The sequence below is a fragment of the Atractosteus spatula genome, chromosome 9 (genome assembly GCF_055471065.1).
Source record: "Atractosteus spatula isolate fAtrSpa1 chromosome 9, fAtrSpa1.hap1, whole genome shotgun sequence".
NCBI classification, from domain to species: Eukaryota; Metazoa; Chordata; class Actinopteri; order Semionotiformes; family Lepisosteidae; genus Atractosteus; species Atractosteus spatula.
Window position 1 is genome coordinate 17485714 of NC_142714.1, and position 19658 is coordinate 17505371.

The following is a 19658-nucleotide window of genomic DNA, read 5'->3' on the forward strand; positions in this document are numbered from 1 at the left end:
ATGCTGATTAGGAACAGCATGCCTGATAAAAACAGGATCTCTCGAAACGGTGATACCACCAATCATTTGGCTTTGGTTTCCCTCACTCACCTTTTATTAGTACAGCAGGTCAAATAATAACAATCAATATAGGATGCTATTCCAATACATGATGTTAATCCAATAAAGCATGGGTATAAGGTTGTACACCACTTACAAATCATAAACATAACGACACTGGGAAATATAATTTGTGATTCACAGCACATTTAAAAAGATCTGAAATAAAATTCACAAATTGTCCTGTGATTTCCTGTGAAAGTACTGAATTGCAACAAAAAAATCTCATTACAGCATATACATTTTTTTTCCTAATATGGATGTGCACAGCTGTATGCACGCCTGTAGCATTATTTGCAGGAACTAGTCCAGGATGCAATTGGGCTGACCACCTGAAGACAGACTGTGCTGTCTGCTTGAGGCCATGAGAACTTCAATCAGCTTCACCCCAGAGTCGCTTCATCTAAGCCACATCTCTTATCTTTGGCTTTCCTTTTCCCTGCTGCACTTATAAACACTGCAAAGTTTGCTCTCACACAAAAGGCTGTTTCTGATCAGTGCTGCTTTATGTACTTATGCCATCGTCTGTGTTTCTGTATGGTAAACTTACTTAAATACGTTTATAGTCTTGAAAATTTTCTGGACGTTAAGTTAAGAAATTTTACAACTGTCATAAATACACAAACTTTTTTTGAACACTTTTACAAACACTGAAGTGTGTTGAATTGAATCCAGTAACTAATTTTATAAACCAGTTGTATACTTGGTTATCTATTGTACTAGTCTCTGGACTCTTACTAACTTGTACAGTATTCATCTTGAAAATAAATTTGTTGAAAATTGATTGTCTTTAGGTAAAATGGGTCCAGTCATGTGCTCTGAGACAGTTTTATCATAAAGCAGTTAACAGAAATTACCAGAATAGTATTCTGTTCTCCAAAAAATGTTTTCAAAAAACATTCACATACTGTTGGAAAACCCATCATTCTACTCATCCAGTCCCCTTAGAGACATATTAAACTTTTATATTCCTTGAAATGACAGCAGCATCAGACTCTGCCTCAAGACTATCCAAACCAAACTTTCAATTGGCAGACTTTAATCAGCCCATATGGAAATGGCTCTGAACAATACAACAATTGCATGTGCTTGTTTTTTTTGCAAAACAAGCAGAATGGATTTCTTTCTTCCTTTGTTTATTTTTTTAAACAACAAAAGAAAGACAGAGAGAAAAATAGGCCATATTCCCGTGAGAAGTTATGGAATGAGGAAATCGATAGCTATTGAGATATCAAGTCTGCTAGCAACTTATGATTAAAATGAGATACAGATCGTTATCGGTGGGGGGTGGAGGGGGATATAACAACAAAATGATTCAAAATTCACCATTGTGGGCAGGAAGACAGACACTCCAATTACAAAAAGTAATCTCTGATGCCCAAGACTATACAAACATTTGTTTTATGATGGTTGAAATGAAGGATCAAAATAATGTCATCTTCTGTTTCATGTTCCACCTTAGTTCTAAGGCCATGTGCATCCCACACAGGCCGAGCACATAAATGTTTTACAGATGTGCTGTTTACCACTTTTGTGAAAAAGGCTCTCCTAATTCACATCAAACCAATGAGATCATGGGAAACACAGGCACACCCTGATGTACATTCTGCCCTATTTCATGTGCATTTCACTTGCTGCTCTTCATCACTTCAGCTGGAACAGCTTCAGGCACCAACAAGTTTGCCCAATCAAGTGGACAGCAGCTTCTGTTTTGGCTGGCAGATCGTTTATTTCTAAGGTGACCGATCAAGCCAAAGCAGTGACAAAAAGGTCAGAGGCAGGCCCCGCCCAGTGTGAACGGGATCTGATCAAAGAAGAAAAAATGGAATGACTGATTTTACTGGTACCACAGATTTTCATGCAGGCTTCTATAAAGGGCCTCATTATAAATTCTGAGAGTTGTTCTCTGAAAAATGTCTTAAGCAATACAAAAACTTATATAAATAAAACCATTAATTTGCCACTAAGCCACACCATTCCTTGGACAAGGTCATTTTAATCCACCAAATAACAGAAGAATAACACTTCCTCTCTGAAAACGATTAATTGCCTTGTCCTTGAGAACACTGAGCTTTCAAAATGAAGAGCCTGTCAGGAAAACCAAGTCAGCCATCCCATTTCAGCTAACCCCAAGACCACTGTACTGTCAGCAGCATATGTGAACATTTTACTTCAGAAACGCTCACACGTCCTACTATTTGTGCGATTTTCTGCTGTCTTATTCTGCTTTAAAATGTTTGCTGCTCCTGAGTGGAGCAGCTAAGCAACTTGTCAGAGCCAGATTGAGCCATATTTTCTAGACATCATGGGTTTGAACTTGGGCCATGTGATTAATGACTTAAGAAGGGTCAAAGCCTGCTGAACATGTCTTCAAAGACCTGTCAACAAGGACTGTTTCAGTTCTTCTGCTGACGCCGGTTCATTTATGAGCACCTTGGGGCTCACAGCTCTAAATAAACAGATGGCTCCACGATGCAGTGGATTGTACGTTGTGTTTATCCCCCTGCCAGTGGTCTCAGGGTGATAGCAATGAGCCAAGAGGGCTGACATTTTGGGATTCCAAGTTGGAGTGGTATAATAAAGAAAATTGGCGGTTCTGAGGTTTTTAGAAAAAAAAGAGAAAACTTCATTTCTTTATGAGGAAAATCATTCCAAACCAAAAATCAATCATAAATCAATAAGATAAAGGCCTCAATATGCAAATGGAGTTGTATAAAATGCTAAACATCAAATATGTAGAAGCAGAATTTTTAGAAATTGTTTGGAGCTCTTGTTTCATAAGAAGTAAGAAACTGCTTCAGCACCAAAAAGAAATAACTCATCCTAACTCAATCTAAAACCAAATAAAATTATAAACATTTGAGTTTATATAAAGTGTTAGGAATAAAGTGAACTTAAGGTCTGCTTCTTAGCCTTTCTATTATACTGAAGCTACTTTGACTATATTTATTATATTACTCTCAGAGACTGTGCTGTGCTTGTGCTAACCTCTTCTTCAAGTATTCTGTTAACTAGAGAAGCAACAACAACATTAAGACAAGTGAGGTGTAATAGTTGTACACACAGACACCCTATCAAGCCTCACTAGATGACTGCAAAATACTGAAAAACTATGAAAAATAAATCCCAAAATTTAATACATAAATTTTATACATAAGACTAGTGCATAGTCCTATTACGTAGGTTTTGTATTAATGAAAAACCTTTGCCTTTTTCATATTTTATTTAGTCCAGACTTTCTATGGCTAAACATTTAAGCCAGCCAAGCATTCTCCACATCTATCCCTTTTAAATTTCCTTTTGGATAGGTATTGATTAGACATCAGGGCCTATTAAAAGAAATATTCCATTTACCTTGGCTATATAGACTCTCACAGCCTTGGAGAAACCAGGGCTCAACTCTTCAGCCTAGGACAAATAAAACATAAAATTAATGACTATAAGCATATCAAAAGTATTTAAATGTAAAAATATACATTTTAAAGTAAAATGTAAAAGATTGCTTGTTTTTGTTATTTTTGTTTTGAACCTACAAGCCTTCATTTCAAATAACAGCAAAAAATCCAAAGTAAAAGTACTGTAAGCCTACTGCTCATTCATTGTATACAGTATCTTCAATTTTGTTCTGCCAAACAGTTGTGGAAATATAATATAATACTAGCACTAACATTTGAATCAAGAAAGCAGAAACAAGATGCTTCCTTGGACTGCAGCTGTTAAAATTCAAATAGCTATGCTACAACCAACTCAAATACATTAAGCCAGATAAATTGCGAAACAGTGCAGCACTAAAATATTTGGAACAAGTAATAGGTTTATTCCATGCTGAAAAAAAGAAGAAATAAAACACAACGTTTCAGCCATGGAGCCTTCTTCAGGTGTGAGCTGAAGAAGGCCATATTGAAAGAAAAAACGTTGCGTTTTCTTTCTTCTTTTTTTCAGCATGGAATAAACCTATTACTTGTTCCTTTGCAGCCTACGCATGCTGACGCAGCTACCCACCTGAACTAAAATATTTGTTAGCAATTCCATCAGCCATATTTAACTTGAGGCATGCATCCTTTTTGATAACTACTGTTCATTTAGCAGATTTGGATTTGATGAGCAAAACATGGTGAATTTTCTTTCTTTCAATGGACAGTCAAGATCACCTCTGTGAAACCCAGAGGAGTATGCATAACAAAGATCAAGCAGGGATTTGATGCCTTTCAGTTGACAAAAGAAGTTTACTCAGAGCCTCAACGGGTGAAGCAGCAGGTAAATAAAAGGAGGCATAAGAAACATGTTTCCGAGCTCGGTGCTAATCATCTCCGGAGTGAGCAGAGGTAATACCTTGAGAAAGTTCTCCAGGGCCTCTTGTACAGTGGCCACGGGGGGGCTCTCGTACAAGGCAGCAGCAGCCTTCTTCTCCAGCCACCCGAGACTGGACACCTGCAAGAAGCACAGGAAAGCACAGCGTTGGACAAGATGGAACAGGCCTGTTTTCACTTTCGCTTGCTCTTCAGTTTTAGCAGAAATGTCCTGCCACGTTTTTCTTCAACGTCTTCTGTAAAGCAAACTGTGACTTGCCCAGAGTTCTGCTCATAGGCTCCTACCATCAGCTAGAGACATCAGTACTATTGGTGACAGTGAGGAAATTAAAAAAAGATATCCATGGAACCCACTGCTCAGATCCAATAGAGTGATTGTATAATTTAGTTTAACTCCTGATTTTACAGGTTAATCTTTTGTGATCTTTTTGGCTTTTTGTATGTGTGTTATGTGCACAATATTGAATCAGTTTTGCATAAAGCACTTAGAAATAAAAAGCTTTGTTTCATATGAAAGCCATGTTTTTCTCTTGTTCTGCTGATGATAACGTCTAGTTGCTGAGTTCATTTACTGAAAGCACCATCTGGCCATCAATAGAGGAGTGTAGAAATTAATCTTTCTTAAAGATATTAAAAAAAATAATTTTAATGACTTTATGTAGTAATTTTTTCTAAAGCAATACAATCACAGTCATTGTGCTAAAACTGAATCTGCATCATTTCATTTTATTTTTACTAACCCTTCAAGAAAATGGATAGTTTGTAAAGAATCTTGTAATGTGCATTTGTCACAAATTCAATTTCACATGGCAAAGGCAAGGTGGGGGAAGAGTAAGTCCTTAAAAGCTATTTCAGTAAAATTAGTACTGTTGTGAATTCCATAATAAAAGGCCAACTCTTTTTTACTTTTATCATCTTTCATGGGATGGGACACAGCTTTTTATAAGGTATTATGTCACAAAAGCATGGTTACCACAAGCAAACACTGACCTGCTACATTATCTCAGTGGGAGTAGGCCAAATATTTATACTCCCAAATATAAAAAAGACACAATATTGCATAATCATAAAATGGTTATACATAAGGAGCCATTATTCTATCATTATTTAGCTGATGTGATCCAGGCCATACAAATTAGTTCTATGCATACATAAAACTGGAAGGAATCAATGACAAGAACAATCAAAGTAAAAAAGTCCCTGTGAGCACAGTTTATTGCAAAATGTAATGGTCTAGCTTTGTGTACTGCAAAGATTCACCCCCCTCCCCCCAAAAAACATCCCAAGATAACAGTGTCAGAGTGGTAAAGGCAGCATTTTGACTGTTTGCTCTGAATGTCTGCCCCAGACATGATAAAATCTTGCTATGGTGGCCATTAATGTTACTTTGATACTTACACGATGAGAAAATCTATTTAATGCCAGTCTTTCCACATTTTTGAAAAGATTAACAGATATAAGCAAGCTGCTTCCAACAATGCTATTGCAATGACTGTCATTTAAATCTCCATATGAAGTTCTTCTCATTATTGCTTCTGAGATAAACCCAAACCATGACATTCCCAGAACAGGGTGATCCTGAACATTATTTATCTCAGCATTAAATTAGCCATATTTTATCATGATGTACTAGAAAATACAATCAGCCTGAGTCCACAAAAGACAAATACTCTTACTGGAGCCACGGTTTATCACAGTACATCTAGAGGATAATTTCCACTTGCCTGTTAAAATATATGTGATTTGGTAGATTTAGGATCCTAACTTGACTGTAAATATTTATTGGAGTCATATAAAAACAAGCCCTTCACCATATTCTCATGTACTCCCTCTATACACATGCAATGTTTCAGGATTTGTTTTTACTTGGCTTAAGCCATGGTCTACACATTCTCCAACATTCTATCTTTCTGCAAGTTTCAACTCTGCTGAATGTTAAAGCACAAGACATTCATTTTATCAATGTGAATGTTCATGCAAATTTTCATTTCTATGTTATAATTGTAGAGTATACTGTACATGGTGCATGCCGTTATTTTTCATGAAACGTATGGATTGTATCACCGAACACATAGTCTGTTTAATAACTTCAAAAAAAGGAGAAAAACAACTTCAAAACCCTTTTGGCTCACAAACCTAAAAACATATTAGGATGTCATTACAAACATTATCCAGCTGGGAATCAACCACAGACAAGTTTTCACTTCTTGAGTGAACTGTCACCACAATCTGCTATCATTAACCATATTGTACTTCGTTTTATGCCAAACAGGTATTACGTTTAGCTACTTCAAACAAATGTAACATAAAGGAAGCAGAAGCAAAGTAAAATAACATATACTGTATATGTATATATCAACATGTGCAGTCGCCTACACATTTAGACCACAGAGAATTCAACTCAAAAGCTGAAACGCTGAAAAGCTGCTGCCTGGCTATATGCTAACTGCGTTTCAGTAGCACTGAGAGAACAGTGTGAGTACTGGGCACGGTGGTAGGGATAGCGTGTGAAATCAAAGCCCTCCAATGGTCCAATTGCAGTGAAATTGATTCCAACTGTCGCACGTAGGTGGGGGGTGAGGGGTAGAAAGTTAAGAGGGGCCTTTCTATCTTCAGAATGGAGCAACAATACCACCCCACCTCCTCCTGCCTTTTGTGGTCAGAGGAACATTCAGCCCTACCTGATGAGGAAAACAAGAAGAAAGTCAGCATTTTGGTGAAAGGTAATAGTTCATCATTAGGCCTTTCCTTCCCAAACAGATTTGAGGAATGTGTATGTAAAGTTGATTCAGACTGCAATCACTTTGTTCTTCAAGATCAGACATGTGTAAGAAGTTGCCTACAATACAGATAATTAGGGTATTTTTGAAGAATGTCACATGGAGAGATTGGCTTTTGGTTACCAAGGAGACAACAGAGAAACCTGCTATACTCCCAAATACAGTATGTCCCTCAAAAGAAAAAAAAATAAAAGTACAGGATCCACTATTAAAAGAAATTTGTACATCATTCTTTAGTATTTTTTAAGTAGTTCATAGGCCATGACAAAATAATAAGCAATTGATTCTAAAATGATCAAGCAATAATATGATGAGTGGAATGTAAATCACAGACAGCTTGATTCTTCAGTCTGTATTCTTCAGTATTTATTTTTACCAAGAATATTCAAGAGAAAATTACCAAATGCACTACTGAATGACAACAGTCTTACAACAGGTTTAAAAATGTTTACATTTACCAACTCAGAAAGAGGCATGAAAGACTACGGTTGTTCTTTAGTACAAATAATAAATAAAATTATATACCTTTGTACAGACCAGATTTATTTTTCAGATTTTTTTAATCTTTCAATGAACCATTTAAGAGTTCATGTCAGTGTTTCACAGAAACTGGAAGAACTGAATTATTCCTTCAGCTGTTGATTCATGCAAAGGTGGATGGAAATCTGCTTATAATAACCATCTTGCAGAGCTGTAAGAATGATCCTGATTGTTTGAACCTGGCAATGTGCAGTGTGGTTAAAGTAAAAAAAATACTTCACTGGAATATTTATTTCCTGACTCGCTATTCCAGTTATATAAATTAAAACTGCAATAAATCAATTAAACAAAATATGCCAAACTATTATTACACTTAATGAGAGGTACAATAAGTACTAAGTACAGTACAGTACAGATCTAAGTTACAATATTAAAAAGGCCAAATGTCATGTGACAAGACTTATTTCTTTATTTCAAATACAGTGCCTTCCTAAATTATTCAGATTCTTGCACAATTTTCACATTCTGTTGTCTTATACCTTGAAGTAGCAATTAAAATGTGCTATATACACAACCTACTTCACATATTCAAAGTAAAAAATAAAAAGAAAGGAGAAAACAGATAATATGAAAGCAAAATGGAAAAGTCATGATGTCTTAAGTATTCAAGCCCTTTGCTGTGGCAGAACTTAATTGATTTAGATGCACAAAATTACTGTAATGGGTCACATCATTAGGTGAATGGCCCTTGTCTTTGTGCACTAAAAGGGGTTCTCATGATTTCTGAATAAATACTTCTGTTTCTGTTAGGTTCCTGAGTCAGGTAGAAGATTTCAAGCACAGATTCAGACATGAAGAGCTTTTAAAGCAAGTCAGGGATAAAATTGAAAAGCACAGATCAGTTGAAGGGCACAAAAGTTACTGATGTCTCTGAATACTGCGAACACTTAATCATCAAAATATAGGAATGTTGTAGCACCCAGATTCTGTCTAGATCTGGCTGTCCCTTCAAACTGAGCAACTGGGCAAGGAAGAAACTGGTGAGGGAAGCTGCTGTGAGGGCAAAGACAACAATTTTGAAAGAGCTTCAGAGTTTAACGGCTGAGATGGGAGAAAAAAGAGTATCCTTGTCACCCCACAAATCTGGCCTGTATGGCAGAGAGGCAACCCCATCTCAAACCCCACATGCCGTTTGTGACAGAGCACAGGTAAGTAATATTGCAAACATGGCAAAAGGTTTGTGGTCGGTTGAGACTGACATTTTGGTACAACCTGGCGCAAAAACCAGCAGAGTCCATCTCCCACTCACTCACCCCTAAAGTGAAGCATGGTGGCAGCATCATCACCTCAGCAGGGACTGGAAATAGAGGTAGGATTGAAGGAAAAATGAACAGAGCAAAGTAAAGGAAAATACAAGAGGAAAATCCATTTCAGTCTGCTAAAGACTTAAAACTGGGGCAAAAATTCACCTTCCACAGGACAAACATCAAAGGCCCAAGACAGATACTACACTGAAGTGTCTTAAGAATAAGACAGTGAATGTCCTTGAGTGGCTGACTTGTCATGACTTGGATTCCATCTAGACTGTGTGGAAAGACTTGAAAACTGCTGTTCATAAGTGAATGCCAAGCACCTTGAGAGAGCGTGAGGAAATCTGCACAGAAGAGTGGGTAAAAAGTTAGCAGAGACTCACTCAAAAAGACCTGTGGCTGGCAAAGACGCTTCTTCTGAATACAGAGTTCGCATTTCTGAAAACTTACACAATCACCACACAGTAGTTCAATTTTTCTCTTTAGGTTTTGTTGACATTGACTGTGTCAGCCTTAGAAGTCTTTAGTTTGAACATTCAGGTTTTGAATAAAATGTTAAGTTGATGAAAATTTGTATGCATTATTTTGCAATTTCACAGAATGGGATACCACAGGAGGGTCTAAATACTTTTGCATGGTGCTGTACCTGCATACAAATTATGAAGGATATTAATACAGTAAGAATGAAAAAAACAGAAACAAGATTAAACAAGTCATAAGCATGCAAAGAAAAAAGCAAAATGTGAGGCCGAAGTGATCAATATTTAAGGTCACTGCCATAATTCCATGTAGCCCATTGAAAGTAAAAGCAAACTAACTAAATTACTGTTGTCGTTGTTATTTTCTTCTACATACCTCACTCTTTACAAACACACATACACACAGAATAATGCTTAGATGGGATGGGTTTCCCATGCTTTCAGGCACAGTTTCAGAAAGCTAAGACACTCCTGATTAATGCAGGATAAACAGTTATGGTTTTCCCCAATGTTTACCAAAATATTATTATCCTTTCTGTATTGTTTTGTACAATTACACAACCTGTTGAAAGAAAACCGTGCCAACAGTGTCATTTTCATTTACTATGCGGTTTAAAACACATGCTTTAGGGGCATTATCATGCTTCACTTACTGTATATGTGAAGCAACATAATAGCCCATACTACCACTTCTTTGTGTTTTATTTTTTTGTGCTTAAACAACCATACTTTTCCAGATACTGCAAGGCTGTAATCTTAAAACAAGATCAATTAAGGGGAGCAGAAAAAAAAATGTTTTCTTCCTGGATTTTTTTCAGTGCTGCTCCAAAAGAACTGTAAATGCTTATCTAGATCAGATTAAACTTTCAACAAGTTTATTGATTTGGCAAGGTCTGAAAAAATGTTCTGTGCATACGCTATTTCTTAAAAATCATTTTGCTTGATTAAGCTGTAAGCTAATTTTCATCTGCAGTCTCTGGGCAGGTACTAAATGTGCTGTAGTCAGCCTGTATTTGCATCTCTGAAAGGAGTCAAACCCGTAACATAATGCATACTCTTGAAAAACACACAAAACACTGTCTACTTTGTCTACAAGTACAGTAATTACTAGACACAGATGACAGGGAATGATGTCTTTGGGCCTAAATCCATAATGCTTGTTAAAGGTACTATGCTCATTTGTAACATACAATCACATCATTGTAATGCCCAAAATATATGTTGCATGCATTAAGAATCCCACATTAAAAAGACATTTCCTTATATCTTATAAACTATGCACTGGCAGCTGCAATTTACTGATCTGTTTCATCTTATTACGTCTTCATTAGTCTAAAAAATGTGCAACTGGTTTTAATTTATATTTCTTCTTCAAATTCTGTGATGACTAATGACATGAACTTTAAGAAAGAGATCACTGATTAATAATAATTGGTCTTCGTTTATCGTTTGAAAGAAAATTAAATTTAAAAGCTCTGCACAATAGTTCACAAAAGGGTTTTGTACAGAAACCTAAGAGTTACACAATGTTGAAATTCAAGTCAAGGCAATGAAAACAGATTAAACTCTTTCCAATTTATACCCTCTTTACTTTGGACCGAAAGGATACTTTATAGTGATGAGAGTGATAAGTCTCTGAAACTCTGGTAATTGCACTGGCAATGGTAATTCATTTTTTAAGTAATTAAATCAAATTTTAATTAATCACTTGACTTTCGGTACACTTTTGCATTATCAAGACTGTTGTATTGCTTGGGTTACACAATTGCCTCTTCCCACTACAATGAACAGGTATGTTAGTAGCCTGTGAAATGTATTAATATAAGCATGTTTCCTGAGAGGCTCGCATGCTGATCGTGTAATAAAACAATTGTGTCAATCCCAGGCTGCCTCTCAGCACTGAGGCCAAGGAAGACCACATAGGCTGACCCGGAGGGGCAGATTGCAAAGAAAAACAGGAGGGGATAAAAACCGCTTAAGAGAATGTTTGTGTTAACAATGAGCTCCGGAATAGCTGTTTACACAGTCTTTTAGCATTAAAGGTATTTTCCTGCAGTTCCTTTTTGTATTTTCAGAACTAAACTGCCTGCACACAAGGTATTACCAATTATTTATTTTTTTATTCCACAAAAATATCCTAATTTGGGAAATACAATCTTATAATTGGTTATTCAGTTTTTTTAAACAATGGGGTATACAATTGATAAGAAGCGCATGAAGGTCCTCCAAATTCTGCTGAACCTGGATCAATCCCCACCCTATTTTTAATGAAATATTTAAATGAGTCTGGCAATACTTATCCAGAACCTTTCATGGTTCAGGTCAGCCAATGACCTGATACAATTTGCAGCGATTCCTGTTGACAATCTGGATAGATCTAGTATTGTAAGTTCTGCAATGATATTACCCTACAACAGTCTGACAAAAAAAAGTCTCAGCATTACATCCAAATGGGATATAACCCTAAAACTGAAGTAAGATAAAACAATTTGAAGGTCCTTTGTACTGGACCTCGACTTGGTTGCATAGACATTATTTGAATAGACCTGTAGAATACTGGAAATGTACAGTAAGTCAGAGGTAAGCACACTAGTTCATGCTTTATGGATCTGTCCTAAAATTCAGGAATTTTGGTCAGAAATCTCTAAGACCTCACACAACAGTCTAAAAGTTAACCTCCAGTTTTGTCCTTATTTGTACACTGAGCATTGAAATAAACTACTGTATTTATGCATGCATATTTTTATAAAATTAAATAATTTTGATTTTGGACAGTAATTAAATGTTTCTGGCATCATTCTGATTAAATGGTTGTTTATGACTGATCATAAATGAGTCACTGAAGTGATTGTGATGGTTCCATAAGCACTAAATCCCTTAATTACTGAGAGAATTAATTGGGCACAGGTGCTGAATAGATATAACCCTTTTCATGTCAAGCCTATTGAAAATCTAAAAGAAAAATCAAGGAAAAATCAACATGCCCTGCTTGTCAAGAAAATGTACAACAATGTACAAGACCAGGACACCCTCATTACCTCCTTATGTAACAATGGCTATCATGCGGGACAAAATATGATAATTATGACATGGATGCTCTACTTGCCTTAATTGAGTGTTTGTGGGACTTTTGGGACAAGCTAGCTGAAACACACACAACTCTGAGCCCTAGATGACTGAACAGACACATGTTAATCCAAGCTCGATGAGAGCAATGGGAACAAGACAGCACCTGTAACCTGGTGTTGGTACACACACTAACCCATGATGTTCACATTAGAGCCCCCATTGAATAAAGTACAATAAAATGTCAGTGCAACACTGTGAATTTGTTTAAGTTATAAGTGATACGTTTCTCAAGATTCTCAGCACACATTATGGAGGATCCTCAAAATGTATTGGTTCTAGACCAGCCATTATGCTTGGGAGAAACCTGACGTGAGGTTCACACAACCAGGACAAACAGCTATTAAAATTTTACACTCTGTATGAAGATCAAGTGGCACCCAATATCAAATAATAATTAATATCAAAATGATATTAAAAAATGAAACAAAACATAAAAGGTGAAGAGTGACTGGAGAACTGAAATAAATGTTGCCTCACACATTTTTACCTTTTTTAACTTCTATTTACTTTTTCTGTCATTTCCATTTTATATTCAATGTGTACTTAACATTAATGTTGTGCATAATGAAAATCCATAAAACCTTAATCACAAAAAATAATAAGGTAATATGACTGCAGCAAGTCTTATTTATATACTGTAAGTCTTATAACGAACGTCTCATTAGTTAAATCTCTGAGGTGATCTGAAGAAGTAAGCCTACACATGCTTTTCATAAGTGCTTAGTTCCATGTCACTTAAAGTACTTTGATACCTCTGATGACCTGTATTTACTGTTTTCTGCTGGTCCATAATTGCTCCCATGTTAAAACAACAAAGAGAGACCTACCTCACACTCCAGTGCATGTCACTGTTCAACTTCCATATATACAGCAAACCAAATACTTTAGCTTATGTGGTTAGCTACTAAACTTTATTTGTTTTTATACGGTATTGTCAAATTATTATGCAGTGTTTAAATTACAGACTGACCTAAACAGGAGAATAAACAAAGACATAGACTTCAAGCCTGGTGTTCTTGGAGTCTGTCAGAATTGCATGGAAAAACCTACAAAATTTGTTAAAGCTTCTCCACAACACTGCCACCAAGCCAAGTCTGTCTTGTGTTCCTGTTGTGGAACTGATTAAAGGCCAAATGTTCACTTTCAACCTCAAATTATCCTGGAAAATGGACCAGATATAGTCGAACTGTGCTGTGTAAATGCTTAATGGTTGAAAGCTAGAATGTAGTAATTTTATATATTCTATTAACCACTTCATCTCATCTATAGAGCACCTCGATCACTAGATCAGGAAATCAAGAGAATACTGAAAGGACCTACTATACAGCTGGTATTAAATACCTTTGGAACTCAGGAGCAATAAAGTTATCATACATTTCAGGAAACATGGTTTGACAAATATATCTTGATAGCACCCTAAGTTCTCAATCACATAAATACACTTTGCATAATTCGAGTAATATTAAGAGCATGACTTAAACATAAGAATTTACAGAGATGATCATAGGGTGTATATAAAATTGTACTAGAGATAACCAGAGATTATATAAAGTTTAAGATAAAAAGTACAATTTGTTTTCTGGGGGATCCAGAGTATCTCAACTTCTAAATATAGTCATTTTGAAGTTTAGAAGCTTAGAAGCTGCTGACTCGCACCTGGGTGATGTCAGTGCCAGTTATAACTAAGATTGCTCAATCAGCAGCACAGCACTGTGTTGTGGTAGGACCACGGAATTGTTTCAAACTGAGAATAGAAGGCACTCCTTTACGCAAAGGGCTATGGGAGTCTGGAAGCAGCTGCCTAACTATTTCGATGATGCTGGTAACCTGGCTTTCTCCCAAGAAATGGCTGGATGAGATCTTTAGATCAGTAGACTACGAAAAAAAAAACAGTAAGATAGACGGGACAAATTGTATCCTCTAGTTTATGATCTTTTTTATGTTCTTGATTGGCAGAGCACAACTGTAGCACATTCCTGGGACCCTTGAAACACCTGTGATTTACACCTCTGACATCAGGGAGAGAAGCGACAATCCAATCCTCAAATCAGTGCTAACTTGCATACTAAGATGCTCTGGAGCTGCAGTATGTCAAAAGTGAAATTATTCTGACAGGTGAGCATGTCTGAAAGTGTTCATTCTTCCCATCCAGGATAGAAGTCACAGCCATTAAAGGCCAGCTTTTAAGCAATTTCAGACTGAATGTTTATAACAACAAGTGTTTTTTTTTAAATATATAAGACTTGGTCACAATCTTAGACAGAACAAGTACCATGGATATTAGAATAGGTTCAGAATTGTTTAAAATTATTATATGCAGCAGTGTCCAAGGATTTTGTATTTACTTTAAAATATAATACATTTCCTGTGATCCAGAAGGGTCTCATCTTAACATTTCTAATTAAATGACTATTGGGTCATCCCCATTTTTACTTCCTTCAGTTTCTCAGAATATAGTAAACATAACATCAGCTCACCTCATAGCACCATCTTCCAAGCATATAGTAACACATTGCATCATTGGGCTTCAATCTGATTGCCCTATCAATATGTTCCTGTAGAAATGGGGAAAAATCAGAAAATGTTAAGAATGTTATGTGAAAGCAAACTACAAAATTATTTTTTCTGAACCATCTGGTTAATCAATGGCAAAACCTTTTGGTACAAGCGAAAAGTATGTGAGATTTAGACTGATAGTGGAAAACATCTAAATGTGGTGGGAAAGAGGTTTCACAATCTTAGTGAGCAACCGTGGTCTGTTTTAAAAATCAAACATGGTAGACATGAATTAATAGCATGAGATGGACTGTTTAAAATACACAATGTTTGCTATTTAAAATAAATTGCTTTAAATGCATTGCAAGGGCAAAATTTGGTTTCAGTACCAATTCAACAAATATCAACTTATTATTTATGCATATATAATATAAAAACACTCCTTGTTAAAAAAAACTTTTCCCCAAAACATAATTAACACACACAAGGTTTCCACAATATTAAACTATTCATTTACCAAAATTCCTAGTAAAAGTGGCTTCAAAAGCAGATAAAGTAGAAATTAACCACAATGGGGAATTACCTTAAAAATGTGTCCACTCTTCAGCCGTCCATGGATACTCTCATAGTGTGAAGTAATCCCAGTGAGAACAGCAAACCTGTGGAAAACACTCAGGGTCAGTGAATGATTAAGTAACACTTTCTGAGTTTACAGGAGACACCCTTCTGAACATGATGGGGTTTTTTTCAGAAACTGAACACCAACCGTCATTGCTGGGTAAATGTTGTTTGTAGATAGGACACACTGAGCCTGTCAGTCTATACAACTAATATCAGATGGGCTTTATTCCCCAGATATAATCAGCAGTTAAACCGGATATACTGAGGAAAACCAAGCATGCCTTCACACTCTGTTGAAAGTCATGACAGCAGCACACACTGGTCATTTCTAAAAAGTGGACTCTATGGTCTTTGGTGGTTTCAAATACACCATTAAGAACAGATACATAGACAACCCTACATACTAATGTTTCAGGAAGGCATAGCTTTACATACACTTTTTGTTGCAAGTGATACAGAAAGATGTCAGCTGCCTTGAAGTCCAATCTAATCAGACCTCAAAAGCAAAGCAGGAAAAGGGCTGTTCATTATTTGGATGGGAGTTCACTATTTGAATTAGGTGCACCTCAGCAATGACTTTATTGGACCACTAATTGTTACTACTCCCTCTGGACCCCAAAATTATAAACCCATGGTGACAAGGTACACAATGCTGTGGGAGGAATCAATCAACCCCATCTGAAAGAGTAGAAATCTGAGCCCAGTGCACTGGTCAAGGACCAATTCAATTGAATTTAATTGTGAACCAAAGGTTATTAATTTCATAAGTTTTCAAAACAAGAACAATAGAACAAAAACCACATTACATTTAAATACCAGCACACCACCATCACTGGTACCCTGGTAAGTCCCCTAAAACAAAATTGGACATCCACAACAGAAGCAGCAGCATGCCAGGTTTTTACTATCCCATCCCTGGAATCATGGACCTGAGCAGGAGATATATAAATAAGACAGACCAGGATCCAATGTTGTCAGAGATTTTTTAAAAATTATTAACAAGTTGCCCTCACTTTTTTATATTTTACACCTTCCACATTTGCAAACCCTAATTATTGATCAACAACTCAGTACATTGCTACAGCCTCCAACCAAGATAGGAGGAACTGTTTTACTGTTTTACCACAACCTCAGCGACTTGCCATTTGACATCTCAACACAGCACTACAGGTGAGTTAGAGCTAACTGGGAGAGCAACGTGTCACCCTGACATCAGTGCAAGCTCACAGGTACCGGGCGAGTACTATGGTAAGTATAGGAATTCACAAACAACTCTAGTCCACCTAACATGGTGTCATCTGTCTGACTGCATGTTGTCACTTCATGAATGCAACTCCCAGTTCCTCTAGATGATTAGAAGCAGTAATTTCACAGATCTTGGTCTCTACTACAATGCTGTAAGAGCTACTAGCAATGAATGAATGCTGTACAATTAGAGGACTGAAACCACAGGCAAAGCACACTGAATGGGAAAAAGCATACAAAAATGACATTAATGAAACTGCTGCTCCTCCAACTATTTAAAACGCCTCTTTATCTTGCAAGAAAATGAATGAAACAGCTGAGTATTTTTTTCAAATTTCATCTGCAGTCAACTAATGTCGAAGGCACGTACTAAGACAAAACTAAAAATTATTTTAATACAAACTAGTTAAATGCTTTAAATATGAAAAAATAACTGTAGGCAAAGAGGAGGTCTGGTTAGTTATTTTTAAAGAGATATTGATCATCTCTAGAAATTCCAGTGTCTTTGATTAGTTTAATATGGTTATAAAAATTAAAGATATTGGTTATTAATCTTCACATCTCATGCACATAGTTAAAATAATACCTTTAGGCTAGATTTCTGTTGTTGTTTATAGCATATCCAAAACTACATCTTGCACACAGATTTTACTGTATGCATCAGTCATCCAGCAAAACAGTTCAGAATTAAAAGTGAATGTTTAATACACTATTTTTTTTATTTTTGTAAGCACATCTGGTATATTTAGTAGAAGAGATGAGACCTTTTGATCAGCAACAAAACATTAAATATATATTCAATGTAATTCTGAACGTTGTGAAATCCTAGCATTTGAAATATCATGAGAATCCATGTTTTAAATCCCCATTGGATACAAAGAAATGAAACTGAATGAGGCAAATGAGAGTAAATATTTTCATAGGCAGTTTCAACACAATCTGACTGTAACCAAATAAGTCTCTATGTTATTTACAAGATAACACACTTGAAAGCAATCATTGAAGACATAAATAAACTACTCCAGTTACACTGCTCTGTTACAGAATGCCCTATGTTTTCATGCAATTCCTATATAAAATGCATGGGAGCACTGAGGTCTGAGCTGTGCTTCAGGAAAGATGTCAACCTTTTGAAAAATCAAACCGTTCTTTGTTTTTTTAATACTTTTAATGTTTATTAGATGATTAATATTTCTGATTAATTAAGACAAATGACTGATGCCCGGCTTCTTGAACAAATGCAGAATTAATTGCAATTTCCCCTTCATTAGCCCAATAGATGTTTAATCAAAAATGAAGGAAACTGATATTTTACGAAAATAAAATAACAAATCCTGCCACAGAAAGAAACTCAATATCTGGAAAAAAGCCTTAAGTCCACATTTGGGAAGTGTGGAAACCATTTACAAGGAATTTATGACAAAAGTTATTTTATAAAGTTTCCACTCTCCCAAATAACACTCTGGGCAGTTTTCTTCTGAGTCGCATGTTATTTCCAAATGTAAATTCCACATAATACCTCAATCCAGGACTAGTGTCATTATAATCTGAGACCTCTAAGACAGAAAGTTATCATAATCAGATAAACGGCATTATGAATCTGGTTTGGATTTGTAGTCCTTAGATGAAGCCTATCAGTGTCTGTGGAGCAGTTGTTCATACAGCATTACAAAATAAAAATGCAAAACAAACAAACTGGTCAATATTTACTTCTGAACCTTCTAATATGCTGCAATAAGATACTTAGAATTTAAAAGGAGCTCCAGGAATATAAACTACACTGAATTCTAAATGATTAAAACTGAGATATAATGGGTTAAAACTGTGTAAGCAGTAAGCAAAACATACCAAGCCAAATTATTCTAAACGGTTCATTAGATGACATCCACAGCCCAGAAAGCAGAGTGGGTTGTAGAGCCTGAAGGTTTGTAAAGAGGGTTTGAAATTTCATGTCCGTATTTCCAATTTCAGCAACCGTCAGGCGTGTTGCATAACTGTAACACTGATGGCTGAGTATCCAAAAGATTCAATACTATTGGTGGAGCTGATAATTCAATTCTGCTGTTTTCACTCCATATTTATATCACAAAAAGTTAAGGTTATTGCAGGTGAAAAGGACCACAAAACAAAAGGTTTTAACAAGGATTACAGTGCAGTTTAGGTTATTTACTTGCAGCAACACAGGCCAGGTTTCCTCAGGACATGATACTCTAAGTACTTGTATTAGAGGTCGTCATGGCATTTTCATTTCTATCTTCATAAAGCATTAGCATTTTGTTCAAGCAGGTTTCTGCCATAGTGTGTAGCTCAGTAAGTCAGAAGTCCAATTTAATGACTAAGGTTTTAGCGATAGATTTACATGACAGACTGGACAAACCCAAAAAGCTTTGATTGAATTTAATTCCACTTAAGCTTTAATTTAATTCGCTTTGAATATTACTGTCAAGAACATTGTTCCGAGAACACTGTTAAAAGGGAGACTGCTTGATGCACACCCTCTTCAATACAATTCAGATCAGTAACAGAACACATCTTAACAAATCAAGAATGAATATTTAATAGGATGCAAGGAGAGAAATAATAAGGCAATGCCTGCAGGGCACAGATCTCACTCAGTTTGTGAGTACCAGTGAGTGTATGACCTTGTTCAAACCACAAGATTCCAGATGACTGCAGTTTGGTTACAATAGCTTCCTCACACGCTGGCGA

General features: G+C 36.2%; 1 protein-coding gene across 1 annotated transcript in view; it reads right to left on the bottom strand.

Annotated features, from left to right (window-relative positions):
• Nucleotides 1-19658, bottom strand: part of rmdn3 (regulator of microtubule dynamics 3) — a 59223-nt gene that overhangs the window by 3319 nt on the left and 36246 nt on the right. The window contains exons 7-10 of the mRNA XM_088925511.1: nucleotides 15667-15742; nucleotides 15065-15142; nucleotides 4432-4530; nucleotides 3454-3507 (exon numbers count right to left, since the gene is read on the bottom strand). Of these exons, the coding sequence (XP_088781637.1) occupies nucleotides 3454-3507; nucleotides 4432-4530; nucleotides 15065-15142; nucleotides 15667-15742 (307 nt within the window). The remainder of the gene's footprint in view (nucleotides 1-3453; nucleotides 3508-4431; nucleotides 4531-15064; nucleotides 15143-15666; nucleotides 15743-19658) is intronic.